At 39.6% G+C, this 16,893-nt stretch overlaps 1 protein-coding gene across 1 annotated transcript in view; it reads left to right on the top strand.

Moving 5' to 3' along the window:
- VSNL1 (visinin like 1) overlaps window positions 1-16,893 on the top strand; it is a 229,831-nt gene that overhangs the window by 80,569 nt on the left and 132,369 nt on the right. The window contains exon 2 of the mRNA XM_073625348.1: window positions 5,037-5,205. Within this exon, the coding sequence (XP_073481449.1) occupies window positions 5,044-5,205 (162 nt within the window). The 5' untranslated portion in view covers window positions 5,037-5,043. The remainder of the gene's footprint in view (window positions 1-5,036; window positions 5,206-16,893) is intronic.

The raw sequence follows: 16,893 nt of genomic DNA, 5'->3' as shown, positions 1-16,893 counted from the left end.
AACGGGATACCGGGGTTATGGCAGCTAGCTGCTGCCATAACAATGATATCCGCCGCCAAAGTTTGGACGTACATCGGCGTGCGGCGGTCGGCAAGTGGTTAACCTCTTCCCACCCAAGGTACGTCATATGACGTCCTTGATTTTTCGGTGGTATATCTGAATGATGCCTGCAGCTACAGGCATCATTCAGATATCGTCTTGTTCAGCAGGCGATTCCCTACACCATAAGAAATTGAAATCGTCCCTCTCCCCGTGTGCTTGCACGCAGAAGCGAACGCATATGTCTCGCCCACAAATGAAAACGGTGTTCAAACCACACATGTGAGGTATCGCCGCGAACGTTAGAGCCAGAGCAATAATTCTAGCCCTAGACCTCCTCTTTAACTCAAAACATGTAACCTGTAAAAAATTTTTAATGCGTCGCCTATGGGGATTTTTAAGTACCGAAGTTTGGCGTCATTCTATGAGCGTGTGCAATTTTGAAGCGTGACATGTTAGGTATCTATTTACTCGGTGTAACTTCATCCTTCAGATTGTGCAAAAAAATTGGGCTAAATTTAATGGTTTTTTTTTTTTCTTTTTAAAGCATGAAACTGTTTTTTTTTTCCCCAAAAAAAAGTGTTCGAAAAATTGCTGCGCAAATAACGCGCGAGATAAAAAGTTGCAATGACCGCCATTATATTCTCTGGGGTCTTTGCAAAAGAAACATATATAATATTTGGGGGTTCTATGTAATTTTCTAGCAAAAAAAATATGAATTTTACATGTAGGAGAGAAATGTCAGAATTGGCCTGGATGGGAAGTGGTTAAAAAAGTGCGAATCATAGCAAAATTGCAGTAAAATCGCAGCAAAAAAATGCACTAATGCTTTTCTGCAGCTTTTCAATTGAAGTCTATTGAACCAAAAACGCACCATTTTGCTTTTAGTACAAGTCCCTGACCCGTTCCAAAAATGCACTGGCTGAACAAGCATAGATGTGAACGTGTCCCATTGGAAACCATGTTAAATGGACTGTAGTGGGTTTCTGTAAAAAAAACATTAAAAAATGCATAGGTGTGGTGCATAGGCCTTAGCCTCCTATTGAATGGGAGGTGGGGTCTGCTGAGAGGAGTTACAAGACTCCCTATATTTGAGATAACGTAATGCTTGATCTCTGTACACATGTGGTGGTATGTGTTCTTATTAGATGAACATGAATAGTCATATGTTAAAGTATAATTAAAATATAACACAAAAAAAAAAACATTTTTTTTTTAGTTTTGGATAGAGTAGAGAGGGATTAGAATACCTGCCAGTTTTTTTTTTTTTTTTTTTGCTGTCTGTGCCCCCGTTAGGGAGATTCACCCTCTCCCTCTCTATTTGTCCTGTTTGCCATCATCATTGAAAGTGAAATTAAAAGAAAATCCAAAATATTGGATTGACACCAGAACAGTAATAGAGGGGAAATCGTCCAATAGACCCTAGTTCTGGTGAGACCCAGGGATTCCCTCGCTTTGGAAGGGTTTCCTCTCACTTCCTGTTTTGGCTATGAGACAGGAAGTGAGGGAAATCTTCACAATGGGACCCAGATGGCAAAAAAAACCTGACAGGGGTTATAACCCTTCCTTCCAAAATAAAAATAAAAAAAGGTTTGCCTTTACTTCTGCTTTAGGACACATTACTTTAACATGGGCAGGCATTCTCACAGACATAACACTGTGTTTTGTGAAGGAATACATTTAAAGAAGAATTGAAGTGTGGAAGATGTGCCCAAAAAAAGCAGGTAGAGTGCAAAGAACTAGTCACCAGTGTTGCCTGTGGTCTACCTGCAGCTGATATTTTCCCCATTACTGTCTTGTTGTACACTGTGTCTCTGTGTGTAGGTTGCCATATTGGTGTCAGAGCCTCCAGCAAAGAGAACTGTGAGCAGCACATTAGTGGCATGACCAAATACCACTCCTAAGGCCCAGTTCACATCAGAGCGATTATAATGGTTAGCACTTCCGCTTAGCAGCACTAGGGACGCTATTTCGAATCCCAACCCATCCCGGCTCTATGTGTCTTATGGACACATAGAGCAGTGGCTCGGGAGCGAACAGGCAGCATTGCCCCCGGGGCAAGCTGCTTTCCCTGGGGGCACTGCTCAAGGGGGAGGAGCCAGGAGTGCAAGCGGAGGACCTGAAAAGATGAGGATTGAAGCTGCTCTGTGCAAAACCACTGCACAGAGCAGGCAAGTATAACATGTTTGTTATTTAACAAAGAAAAAAAAACAAAGCTTTAATTCCACTCTAAAGTGTTACTAAACCCAGTACCCTGCATTCACTGTGAAAAAAGAAAGAAAGGGCGCACCAGCCATGTGCATTATCCTCTAGATGCAAATTTATTAAAACCAATAATAAAAAGGAACTACTTACAAACAGTTGTAGAAAATCTCATAATGTATAAAAACAATCTTCAAATCACAGCATGCAGTCAAGGAGCAGCGGTAACCAGAGGTAACAGAGGAACTCACAGGAATCACTGCTAGTTGACGCGTTTCGAGGGGAACATCCCCTCTTCCTCAGAGCACTGCATTCACTGTACCTGATCTACCACAGTGCAAAAAACATGGAAATGCAATTATTTTAGTAAATAAAAACTGCTAAATACCTTTTCTTATCAGCAGTATATAGCAGTCTTGTGACTTCAATCAGTGTCTGGTTAAAGCTTGTAGGGGGAGTTTTCATTCTTCTCTGACTGTCCTATGAGGCTGCATGACCCCTGACTTTGTCTTGGCTGTGCTGATTGGCCCTGTGCGATCCCCTGCATCCTCGCAAAAAATAAAAATAAACAAATAACTCTCTAGCAATACACACCAAACTGAGCATGTGCAGAATGTCCCCAAGGCTCTGTACTATCAGCAGATGGATTGGGGACATTTGAACAAGGGGAGGATCAGAGAAGACAGGCTCAAACAGTCTTTTTATACAATGCAGAGGATAAGTATAATCAGCAAGCTTTACTGCATATACATACTGATTTTATTGTTGTGGGTTTAGTAACACTTTAAGTATCTTTCAGAACTTAGAACAGAAACCACATGTTTACCCCAAATAGGAGTAGCAGTATGGACCCATCCAGCATCAGTTTATACCCCTAATCATTCCACAGCTTTGCTTCCATCTCCTGGACCCTCTGCACTACAGTCCCACATACTGTTATTTGTTTAGCATATAAAATGACCGCCTACGCAGTGCGTGCAGGTAATTGTTCCTCGCAGATTAGCTGCTATATGTAAAGCTGTTTGCATTCATTGGGATTCATAAATCACCCCCTTATTACAGGACAACAAATGCTAGGGGCTGCAATGGTTTGAGGACAGTCATTCTATAGTTATTAATATCGAATATTAATATTCTTTCCCAAAGAGTATAACGTGCCCTTCTATTGCAATATAAAGATCATGTGTATTCAGAGCGCTGTTTGGCTCACATCAACTGTGTCTTTGGCAGGAAAACTATATTCTACGGTGATAGGACTTCTCCTGAATAATCCACTGAATGTTATTACACCAAGTTCACCTTTTGCATGATTATAAGCTGTAACATGTTTGCGGTCTTTTTCATTTTGCATTTAAAATAGTCGAAAACCCACTGAATCACTGAATGTTTCGTTTTCTAAAGAACTAAATGTTTGTTTACACCCTTATTTCATCCTTTGTTGCATTTTAGTGCTGCTGATCTCCTGCACTCTGTTTTCAATCTTATTATATTAGTTTTATAAACGATTAAACAAATACAAATACATTCACATGCTTTAATATTATAACTACAGATGTTGTCCTGTATCCCCCACAAAGAACTATAATTCTATTCATTAAATCTATGTTCCTCTTTTATATCTTTTTCCACAGGTCAACTTTGTTATTTTCTATTTTCAGTTATTCATCTCCTGCACTCTGCTTGCAGTCACTTCCTGTCTCCAGCTATCTCTTTGTTCCGCTATCAATTTTTTCTCAAAATAATATGAACCAATTGTGCTGTGTTAGACCATAAAACAAACGAAAAGTGAAAACAAATAGTCCCAAAATAAAGGTGCAAAAGTCCACACTGTGAAAAGATATACTTTTATAATCAAAGTGTTCCACCAAGAGGATCTTGAACTGTGTTCCCACACCAAATAAAGTCACACTACACGTATAAAGAACTGATTGCCCAGTGTATAAAAATGTAGCTCCTTCCTACGTGTTTCATCATACGCAACATATGATGCTATGAGAGCGTGCTGGGATCTGTTAGAGCAAAACTGTCCCTTGTAAACACAGAAGGCTTCACGGTGACAGCGGGGAGCAGGAGCAGAGGTCGAGAGCCAGAGGTGGTGGAATGAAGTTCCACCACATTTTGGCTGCAAAACTGGGTGCAAGCACCATATGATAAGGTCTGGTGGGCCGGATTCGGCCCGTGGGCTATGCATTTGACATATGTGCCCTAGTAGAATTTCTTTCAACATTTTTTGTACAAAGAACATTTGTTCGGTTTTCTAATCATTGGTGGGGTCGCAGTGACGTTTGTGCTCAATCGCAAGACAAGAAAATTCAAAGGAATAGGTTGCAAACAGTGTATGTGTTTTTTGTTTAGTAAAGTCCATTCATTCCAAAATAAAATGTTTTAAAAGCAAATACATTTTTTTAACTACATCCTAATGACATTTGAATGTTCTGAGAATTTTTGCACAAACTTTCCCAAGAATTTTTGGAAAATTTTCGTTCCAAATTCTACTAGTGTATACCCAGCTTCACTCCAGAAGGATCCTTCCAGTGGTGCAATCGGTCCCAAAGCCTCCTGTCGAAGGTGCTCCTGGCTGTGGTTGTACTCCTGACTTCTGCATGATGTTTTCATTTTATTATATTAAGAATTTGTCTATAAGTTATACTAAGAGCTACCTCTCATATAAAATTGATAATAAAAATGAGAATTGTTCGTTTTAAATATTGACTTACAACGATCCCCTATTTAATTTATGAAACTCTTTCACCTTCAGCCTCAGGATAACTAGAAACAAATGTTTTTCTTGGCAGACACAAAATGGGTAAACAGAACAGCAAACTCGCCCCTGAGATGATGGAAGATCTGGTGAAGAGCACAGAGTTTAATGAACATGAACTGAAACAGTGGTATAAAGGCTTCCTGAAGGACTGCCCTAGTGGCCGGTTGAACCTGGATGAATTCCAGCAGCTCTATGTAAAGGTAGGTTACTGCCTGTTCTGTTCCATCTTTTTTTTCGCCTCAAACAAATCATACTGAAACCTCAAATTGTATTATATAAATGTCTCAGAAAATCTGAAGGTTATTTGTTCCCAGTGTTCTATTAATGTATCAGAACAACTAGATGTGATATTTTAATAAAGATGGCTAGGCCAATTCAGCTCCAGTCTTCTTATATTTTTTAGACACTCCAGTAGTGAGAACTTCCTGTGTTAAGTCTTGCATTTCGGATGTCCCCATCTTTGCATGTTCCAGCACCTTGTTTTGCTCTCTCCATAATATAAAATTGGTAAAAATCCAACAGGGAGAATAGGAACTTCCTATAATGGCCACAGAAGGTGTGTAGACTCAGCAACTTAAGTGCAGAGATCGAACCAAAGTGTATATATGGACCAGGGTTGTTAAAAATCAAAGGAAACAGTGGGCCAAATCGCATAGATTCAGCTTGCAAGGAAGTTCTTTGCTATGTTTATGGGTCACATCTATTTAATTCCAGAAAAAGAAGAAGTTTTAGTAATTACCATTACATCATTAAACTGTAACTTACATTACTGCATCTTTAGAAAGGGTCCATGAACTGAACTTTTCAGCTGTAATTGACATAAGAAGAGGCAACTTTTATTCACTAGAGAACTTCATTGGACCTCATTTAAGTTAAATATCCAAATCGGCTGAGAGACACAACTAGTGTGAGGGTCATATATGCCACATCAAACCCCAGTCTGAAATGCCTGATATAGACGGTGTACAGGCTGATCATTAGTCATCTCATAACCCAATTAAGAAAAAGATAAAAATAAAAAACGAAATGACCAAGGCACACCAAGAAGAGTAAACTACAAAATGGTTTATTAGCTGTACAAAGCTAAATACAAAAAAAGTGTACACAACTACCCCTAAAAGGTAGATATGGTGGGGATACCAAAAAAGGGAATCCCACCAAACTATCTATACCCTCCCTGTAAACAGTATACAATCCCTCATGGAAAAGTGAGGAAACCCGCAATTAGGGGGGTCCCTCCCAACCCCAATATATATAGCACTCCCCTATAGCACCTATAAAATCCCCTACTACCTGAAATTACAGGCTAAACCATGCAATTCCTGAGGGGACAGCGTGATAATGCTAATGCGGTAAATGTTCACGCTGTTGGGAACAGCATTAGCATTATCACGCTGTCCCCTCGGGAATTGCATGGTTTAGCCTTTAATTTCAGGTAGTAGGGGGTTTTATAGGTGCTATAGGGGAGTGCTATATATTGGGGACGGCCCCCCAATTTCGGGCTTCCTCGCTTTTCCATGAAGGATTGTATACTGTTTACAGGGAGGGTATAGATAGTTTGGTGGGATTCCCTTTTTTGGTATCCCCACCATATCTACCTTTTAGGGGTGGTTGTGTACACTTTTTTTGTGTTTAGCTTTATACAGCTAATAAACCATTTTGTAGGTTACTCTTCTTAGTGTGCCTTGGTCATTTAGTTTTTTAGTTGTATTTTTTTCTTAATATAGTATTTGGATCACACCCCCTTTAATATATGTGGTGAGTGCTACCAAGTGTTATCCTAACGGGATTCCCATTTTCATATCTTTTGGTTTTCATCTCATAACCCACCAAAGAATTATTCCATCAAGATCAGTTATTCAGCTCTATCAAGATTTGCTTCTACTTGTATTTCATGTTTAGTTGTCTTTATGATACTCTAAAATTTACTCTACTAGGTTTTACTAAATACACACATTGCAGTCTACTGGTACAAGACAAATTAATAGGAATTTACTGCTAATGCTATTCTAAACTTGAAGCAGAACTAAAGTATGCTTTTTTTTAAAACAAATATTATGAAACTGTTAAAGTATATTTAAAGCCAAAACATTTGTTATGTCATCTGAATCTTATTAGAGTGATTTTCCAGTTTTGAAGATTCAACAGGAAGTGACAGAATATCTTTCCAATGTGAGGAAAATCACCTCGGAAACAGTTGCCATGGGAAGAAGTCTCCTTATTGGAATATTTCCCCTTTATACCTGCTATGGTAGCAACTAAAATTTTTTGATTTTCCTTCACTTCCATCCCCAGCTCATTAGTGCTTTAAATGCTTGTTTTCTCAAGGGTATGTTACAACACAAATATTACCTTATTCTGCCTTCCGGCACACTGGTTGCAGTTGTGAAGACCACTCCTTCAAATCCTCTCGTCTTGCTGGTCTCCAGATGGTCTTGTCACCTCGTCTTTCACCTGATTGGTCTTGTCACCCCCTCTCTTGGTGATGCAGGGGTACCTGCCCATATTCCAAGGTTGGATAGAATGGGACCTTAGAGTTGGCTGTCACGAAATTTGGAATAAGGTAAGTTTTACTTACATCATCCTTTTGACAAAACAAGCATTAAACCCTTCATCAGCAAGGGTGGCGGGGATTTAACAGCTGTCCAGCGTTCCTCTTAAACTTACAAATTCAGACTGTTTGCTTTTTAAAAAAAAAATAGTTCTTCCTTAAATCTTACATAGGAGGGGTTTTTTTTTTTCAAAACGATTTTCAACTTCTATGGTCCATCAAGACATTTATTAATATTATTTTACCTTCCTCAAATCCAGTTTGAAACGTTGCTAGTCAACAAAAAGTAACAGGTTGAATATTAACATTAATTGTAGTTCAGTGGACAAAATTGTATTCCTTGTGAAAAATAAGTTTTGACAGATAGACATGATTTGCTGTTAACTTTGAAGTTTGGTGTTTTTTCTTACAAGGAAGCCAGCTGAGAAATTTTGCCTGGGGGAGCCTTTTAGAGGCAACAGAAATCATGGTTCCCACCTTGTCTGCTGAAATTTAGATACTGTGTACCGCATCGAAAGAGTGGAGAAGTGGTACCCAGGTACCATTTCCTCAAGACACACAACAACGAGAATTGCCATGACTCAGACTTAGTTGGATCTTAGTCCCAGTGAGCGTAGGCTAACATTAGTTGTAGCGGTGGTGATAGAGGGAGCTGATTTTTTTTTAATGAATGACAGTGATATTACTGTTACAGTCTGCAAGGGGAGTTTAACCCCAGTCTCTGCATGTTACACATTATGCTGGTGAGAGAAAATGGTGACGTGGAGGCCAGCAGAAAAAAACAGTATGTGCTGCAGGGGACCACAGAGATCGACACTTCCAGAAGTGTCCGTTTCCAAGCGAACCTCAGGGGACAATTTCTGCTGTTCAGAGCTGTGTTCTTTTTTCCGATCTTTTAATGGCAAGGTCACTTTAAGTAACCCTCCAATCCTTACAAAGCTTACTAAGATTTAATATGCAACGCTCAGCTTTTCTAAGCTTTTGAAAAAAGAAGTCCTTAAGAACCTTGTAACTAAGGTGTTGACCAACCCCCCAACCCCAGAGCTATTCCTCTTCCGCCAAGATCTCCCTGCACAACGAGAGCACTCTTGTTATTGATCTCCAGGCAAAGTCAGAGAGGTCAAACCCTTAGTAATGAAGTGAAACCAGGATCTGAGGGACACACAGTAGAGGTTTTTCTGGCTTGGTAAGGTGATTTTCATCAAAACTATTAGGACTTATTACACAGAACATTTACAGAACACTTATTAGGATACTATTGAAATATTTAAAATTACTGTTATTCTGTCATCTTAACTGTTTTTTTAAGTGCATTTACCCAGTAAAGAAAAGTGTGCAGTTATGGGCAAAACAGGCAGAGGTGTGCTAACCTGGCTTGCCTTTTTCCACATGGATAGATCCACTTTTTATTTTTTGCACTATTAATCCAATGCCTCTAGGAATGCTTTGCACTCTAGTAATGAGGACCGCCAGATCCACTTTTTAGGTCACTGTATAGCTTCTAGCCAGAAGGACGGACCTTAGGAGTTGTGGCGATGAATGATTGAAGGTGATAAGGCTTCACATCAGCATGATGTCAGCAAAGTTTTTTAAAGCTGAACTTCTGGCACATACAAAAGATATACAGTTATGCAACTCTGTATTCTTTAATACATCCTTAAATGTTTTTATTTAAATGTAAACCGTCAGAAGGACAGTTTCTGAGCATATCGTCATGGCCGCACCAGAACACCCAACACCCTTTAAGTTAGATGTAGGCCACCCTGGAGAGGTGGAAAACTGCCTGAACAACACTGAAGTGATCAAAGGTTATTCTGGGGCTGCAAACTTTTTTATGAATATAACCTTGTAAGGCACTATTAAAAAGTAGGATAATATTGAAGAAAACAGAGAAAATGTATTATTAAAAATGCTAATGTAAAATTATAAACATAATCTTACCTTAAGCTTCAACTTACCTTTTTATCAGCATTGAAAAACTTGGCATTAACTTTTATTCACACTGCAGGGGTCAAGAGTAAGTAACCCAAAGTTAAAAGGTCAGTAGTATGTAATGCAGAGTGCAGGGGTCAGGAGAAAATCATTGAAAAAGGCAAGGCAGCCGCATACCGAATGATTTACAAATCAAGTTTTTTTCCAGCAATCACCACAGCTGTAGTCCCTTCTAGAGACCGCATTGGGCTTAGTTGTAGAGGGGTACGCTTGGTGTGGGGGGTATGTGCCTTTAGATGTGTGCACCATGAAGATAGGAGTTTACACCTTGAATGGATGATATCCATATGCTGCTTTAAACAGTGGGTCAGGAGTAAGTAACACAGAGTTCAGAGGTCAGTAGTAAGTAAAACAGGGTTCAGGGGTCAGGAGTAAGTATCCCAGAGTTCAAGAATCAGGAGTAACACAGAGTTCAGAGATCAGTAATAAGTAACAAAGAGTTTGGGGCTAAGCAGTAACATGGAGTTCACGGTTTAGTAATGAGTAATGTAGAGTCCAGAGGTTAGTTAGTTAGTCCAGTTAGAAATGAAGAATTCAGAGGTAAGTAATTAACACAGAGTTTAGAGGTCAGGAGTAAGTAACACAGAGTTCAGAGGTAAGTAGTAAATAACACAGAGTGCAGGGGTCAGTAGTAACAGAGTGTGGAGATAAGTGGTAAGTAATGCAGAGCTCAGAGGTTAGTAGTAACACAGAGTGTAGGGGTCAGTAGTATGTAATGCAGAGTGCAGGGGTCAGTAGTAAGTAATGCGGAGTTCAGTAGTCAGTGGTAACACAAATAACAAGTATTCTGTTGTTTTACTGAAGCTTGAAAAACAAAGGAAATGGGCATGTGGATAATTGGCCTTCAACACAAAAAATTGTATTGACTCCTCTCTAAGGATGCACAATAGTAAGGCGCATCACACTGAAATGAATCCTATGATAACCAATGAAGAGCTTATTAAATAAGAGCAGTAGCCTTCAGCAACCAGTTCTCAGCAGGGAAGTAAGAACAGTGAATGATGTCTGATTGCTTTAGATCAGGGGTCTCCAAACTTTCTAAACAAACGTCCAGTTTACTGTCCTGAAGGCTTTAGGGGGGCTGGACTGTGGCCATTGGGAGTAGAAAAGGTCCCAACGTCATTCGGAAAAAAATGATGCTCCATAGTTTGTTTCAGTGAAAGTAATTGCACTCCATCATTGGTGTCAGTGGGAGGAATTGTGCTCCATCATTGATGTCATTGGGTCCCATCGTTGGTGTCATTGGGAGGAATTACACACCAATCATTGATATCATTGGGCCCCATTGTTGGTGTCAGTGTGAGAAATTGTGCCCCATCGCTGTTGTCATTGGGAGGAATTGTGCCCCATTGTTGGTATCAGTGGATGAAATAGAGCCCCAAGAACTGGATAAATGCAAGCAAATGGCCGCATCTGGCCCCTGGGCCGCAGTTTGGAGACCATTGCTTTAGATGATCGCACTTTGCATATTTGGCTAAGAAAAGTGCAATAACCCACATCAACCAATAGGACTTAGCTTTTGGATGATCTGACTACAACTGATTGTGCTTGTTTGCTATGGGTTAGTGCACTTTTCACTGCTTAAATAAATAAGGAGCTGTCCTATTCAACAAAGGCCATTATCTAAAGCTGGATACACCCTATCCAATTTTCTGTAGATTTTTCCCTTCAGATTTTCCAAAACCATATAATATGAGGTCAAACCATAAGAGTCTCAATGTGTATGCAATCAGGCAGGCCCTTGCACTACATTGTTTTGGTAAATCTAAAGGAAATCAGACAACAAAAGTTGTATAGTGTGTAGGGGGTCTAAGATTTATTTTCTGTTAGGCTGCTTTTACACTGATTGTCGGGCCCACGAACCCTCACCTACAAACAGACATTGTGCTGCTTAGTTGGGTACACATTGCCCAGTGTGGCAATTTTAACTCTTCAATACCAGGTTTGACAGGCAATACCACCCATGTAAGTTAAAGGGGCAACTACGAAGCAAAATAGGCATTTGGCAATTAAAAATAAAACAAACATCAGGAGGCGGCAACATCACTTCCTTAATGCCTGCAAACCTCCTTTTACGGTCCACTGAAAAGCCACTGCAGATTGCTTTTTTTTTGGGGGGGGGGGGGGAGTATACACCTCCGCAAATGTGAAAGGAGACTAAAGTGGGGTATACACTATGAGTAAATTGAAAGAAAAATTCCTTACGGGGCATGATCGTTCGACTTTCGTATAGTGTGTACACAACTTTCAACATCAGATTCTGACTTTGCAAATTAAAATTTCCGAAGGGGCAAACTCCAAAATTGTTCTCGTATGTGAACAGAACAAACAATTCTTGTTTAATGTGTACCGTTTTGTACAATTTTTGTAAAAGAAAAATCAGATATGAAAGACTGCCCATGATCAGAAACAATAAACAACGAAAAAAAAGCCTTTGTCATACGAGAATTTTCGTACATCATTTACTTCCTCAGTTCTGACTTGCTGTGAAACATCAAGGAAAACCGGACGATCGTTTTCCTGATTTTCATATAGCTTGTACCAACAGCACTTCAGTCTTCCTAGGATTGCTCTGTTTATTTGTCATGATTCAAGTTAAGGTGTTTCCCATGTAGTAGTAATGAGAGTGATTTTTACCAGCTGTGTAGGGCTCCCCATTCCTATTCTACTTGCTCAGCAGGAAACATCTGTCATTTAGGATGAGGCGATGTGCCCAGCGGCAGTGAATGCAGAGCAACAGGGACTGTCCCCAGGCAATGGGGACAGATGGCAACCCTGGTCTGAGCTCTTTTTCTTACTGCCAAAGATTTACAATGAAGGCAAATGAGCAGGGTTGCAAATACTGTAGATCTATACCAGCAGTGATTAATGCAATATGCTTGCAGCTGTCTTTTCCTACCCGAAATTCATACAAGACAATAAATCTCAGATCAGACACCCTGCTCCGACTTAGTAAGTGTCAGATGGAGGAGCTGTGGCAACTGTAGCTTGTTTTTATAGAAGGAGGCTCAGTGGCTTCTAAAATGGCCATTTACAAATAAAGTATATAAAAATGCAAAACTGCATTATACCGATTTATGAATATGATGTTTCAAATCTGGCAAAATGTCTAAAATGAAACATGATATATGAATATCATTGAAATGTTCTATCTATCTATCTATCTATCTATCTATCTATCTATCTATCTATCTATCTATCTATCTATCTATCTATCTATCTATCTATCTATCTATCTATCTATCTATCTATCTATCTATATCAATTACAGGTATACAGTTTTGAATATCTCTAGTGCAGGGGTCTCAAACTGGTGGCCCTCCAGCTGTTGTGAAACTACAAAACCCATGAGGTCTTACAAGGCTAATAGTTACAAGCATGACTTCTTCAGGCAAGGGCATTATGGGACTTGTAGTTCCGCAGCAGCTGGAGGGCCACCAGTTTGAGACCCCTGCGTCTAGTGGGACGAGCAGGGATGGAACGGAATATTGTGTAATCTTATCGCTTGATGCTTCCTATATATGTTATACAAAGTTTCTTTATTGTTAATGTTTTGATTTTCTCACATAAGTCTAATATGTGGATGATGATATACTAAGTTTAATATCAAAATATACTCTTCTGTGACGTAAACAAATAATATCCGGTTTTATAACAGGCAACTAATGTTTGTTACAATGGCAAATGCTGACTTTGTACTTTTCTTAAATTTTCTGTATAAAAATATTGAAAATGAAAAAATATAATTAGTGATGTATTATTAAATACAGGGCTGTAGTAATTCTTGCCTTTTATATCTGCCCCTAAAGTGTTACTAAACCCACAAGAGTAAAATCAGTCTGTATATGCAGTAAAGGGTTTAATCCTCTGCATTGCGTAAAATTGCTGTTGGATCCAGCCTTCTCTGATCTTCCGCTTGTTCCACTGTCCCTAATCCATCTCCTGATAGAACAGAGCCTTTGGAGTACCTCTGCACATGCTCAGTTTGGTGTGTATTGCTAGAGAGTTTTTTTTCCTTGGGAGGGTGCATGTGATCAGCACAGGGCCAATCAGCACTGTCCAGACAGAGGGTCAGGGGTCCTGCAGCCTCATAGGACAGTCAGAGTACAATGAAAACTCTTTCTTCAAGCTTTAACCAGACACTGATAGAAGTCACAAGACTGCTATATACAGCTGATGAGAAAATGTATTTAGCAGTTTATATTTATTAAAATTATTGCATTTCCATGTTCTGTGAACTGTGGGAGAGCAGATATAGTGAATGCAGGGTCCTGGGTTTAGTAACACTTTAAGTTTAGCTTTAATACAGATAACAAAATCGCAAGAAATGTCTTTCAATGATGAATATATATATATACATTTATAGTAAGCACAAAAACATCAGAATCAAGGTTTCTTAGAAGGAAAAGCTGCTTGAATACTGTGTGATATGTTACAAAATGGTACAATAAATGTGCAAATTAACAGGGAGTTATATTTCACATTTAATTATCCTGCATTTTTGGCTACGTAATTGTATTATTTTTACACGTTGCTGATCAGATAATGGCTGTGTGTCTCATTTCAAGGTTGTTGCCATATTTTTCTGGCCTCACATCAGACTTTTATTCCATTTCCACCGACTTGTGAACTAAATAAAGCTTTAAAGGTGAAGGTCCCTGTGTAAGGTGAACACAATATTTCTGCCTGTTTCCACCAGTCAGTTAATGTTCCCTTCACAGAGGAAAGTCATACTTTATCCTTTTGCAAATGAAGTAATTTAGCCTCCATTTAAAGTGAGCGCGTGTCAGGAGAGCCATTATGCACTCCAACACTTGTCTGTCTGCTGGGCTCTGAGGCTCCCTCGCCAGTTGATGGGATAGTAGGGTGGGCATGCCAAAGCTTGGGTTGGAGTGTACTTGATTTCCAAGAGTGTACACCATTGTTTTAGTGCTAACACAGCGCACACTCAAGACATTTTCCTTCTATAAGATTCAAGTCCAAAATATGTAGACAGTGAAGTGTTAATATTAGATGTTTGTCTGGAAAGTACTAAGTGGAGGGAAAGGTTAGTCCGTAGCCTGGATTTGAATACATGCAGGATGGAGTCTGAAAGAAGTCTGAAGTGTAAGCAAATATGACTCTGCTACCAAATTGGAATTTTATGATGAACTCTATATTCTTGGTTTTGGCTGGTGTTGGACAAGCTTTGACAACCTTTTGTTTTAATGTGGTTGATGCTCTTTTGAGGAGACCTCGTGTTACTACAGTCCTGCATTGACAGCCAGGGCTCCAGAAGGGCTTACTATCCTAGTTACTCTCTCTGGAGGGTATATTTCTATGAGTATGACACTAAGATTCAGTTATGTTGTCGCAGACCATTTAGTACCATTTCAGATTATTATTAGATGGATGGCAAACTCTAGAGAGAGAACCCAGGATGTTCAGCATCACACAGACCTCTGATTGTGTATAATGCTGGTTTCCATACTTTCCCCATTCTATCAAATAAAATACATTGGCTTGATAAATCCTACTTTAGTCACTGTTTACGTTTCTAAATTTAGGGACATGCATTTTCTGTAAGGGACAGGAGAGTCCTGCCTAACGAAACTTACCATGTTATACATCTAGGTGAGGGAACTGTAGATAAAGTAGTGGGTACCTGCAGGTGGTAGGAGCTGATTTGTTGGTAATACATTATTAGGAAGAAGGATAGGCAATTTTTGAGGTGGTGGGTTTGATGGACTGGTTAAAATGGACTGGGAACATATAGAAATGTAAATAGTGCTTAAAGGAGAACTATGGCCAAATCTTTTTTGGTCATACTTCTCCTGGGGTTCACAGGCGTGCACATAGTTCTGCACTCCTGTGTCCTAGAGTCAGCTGACAGTGAGCTAAAGCCCACTGTTGGCTGACATCCAAGGATCAGTTATGATTTTTGGTATGTCCCCTTTTTTTTGTGCTCATTATGTGCTCATTATTTAGTACCCATCCAAAAATGATTGTGATCAGTGGGTGGAGTTTTTAAATAGAGGCAGCAGTTTGATGTCTAGTTTCCTATGACGAAGGCCTTCCTTGGCTTAAACGCGTTAGCAATGCTATATCAGATGGTTTTTACCATGTTTTCCAATAAAGTGGATTGTACAGTTCTAGGACAAGTGCTGGCTTTCATATACAACTCTTTGTATATCCTTTCAATCAAATGAACCCATCTGAAGAGGCACTGTATTCCAAGCCCTGTTTAAATTAAGTTCTGGCTGTATAAGAAACTGCATTCCTGTTAATGAACACTCAGTTCTAGTCCACATTCCCGTCCAAGAAAAAAGACGTGGATTTTCCTCTTATACTGATATCTAGAGGGGCTTGCAGCCTCCCAGCTTCGTACTGTAAGTGTAACCCATGTAATATTTTTCTTCTGCACAATATAACACAAATTAATAACAAAACACACACAGTACGGAAAGAACCTACAAGGAATCAAAAGGTCAGGCTCTGTATAAACAGAAGTTTATATGTCCACCAGCAAGCAGCTAGAGGCCGTGACATTTTCACAATCGCTTGATTTATTTCATTTTCCATTCCATTTCTACTTTGTTACCAAAAACATCTAACATGTATGTTGTTTAACAAATTATGCAGCTTCTATGGGGCCTCTAATCAGTATGACTGGATGCCCTGAAGCTGGTAGCTTAAAAGACCAATGGAGACATTGCGCTCCCTAACTACTGTGCATTGCCAACGCTATGCAGGGTTGGGTTTAGACACGCTTTAAAACCTTGTGGCAGCGCTGGCATCTTTTGTCAAGTCACAAGTGTACCTGCCAAGGTGGAGATGGACCTAGCCATTTTTTTCTATGGTCGATCTTAGTGTCTATATATATATGTGTGTGTGTGTGTGACTATTGCAAACACTGTGGAATGTCTGCATCTAAGGTATACCATTGTAAAATAGCCTTTGAAGGCATTTTTTGTTTGTTTTTAAGGCTGCATTCACACTTGCAAATGGGGCTGTAAGTGATTGTATGTGGAAGAACCATCGGTGGTTCATGGAAACTAGCTGCAGGCAGAAGACCCATTGAAAGCAATGTAAGGCTGACAGCTCCATGCAGTTGCTTGTAAGTATTCACTCATGGATCTGTTATCTGTTTGGCCCTGAGCGCAGACAGTCCAGGGCTGATCATTCGCCAAAACAGAAAATGAGGGGAAATCCAAAATTATTCATTAATGACTAAAGCAAGAGCTAAGGGTAAATCCTCCAGTTGGTCACCTTTGTCGATGGCAACTCTATGTGATTGGAATTCCATTTAGTTTGGGAAGACTTCTTCTCATTTCCAGTTGCAGTTCCAGACAGGAAGTGATGGAAA

Source organism: Aquarana catesbeiana, linkage group LG04 (assembly GCF_042186555.1).
Source record: "Aquarana catesbeiana isolate 2022-GZ linkage group LG04, ASM4218655v1, whole genome shotgun sequence".
In the NCBI taxonomy this organism is placed as follows: domain Eukaryota; kingdom Metazoa; phylum Chordata; class Amphibia; order Anura; family Ranidae; genus Aquarana; species Aquarana catesbeiana.
Note: the sequence above shows the minus strand (reverse complement) of the source record. Positions and strands in the feature narration are given on the sequence as shown.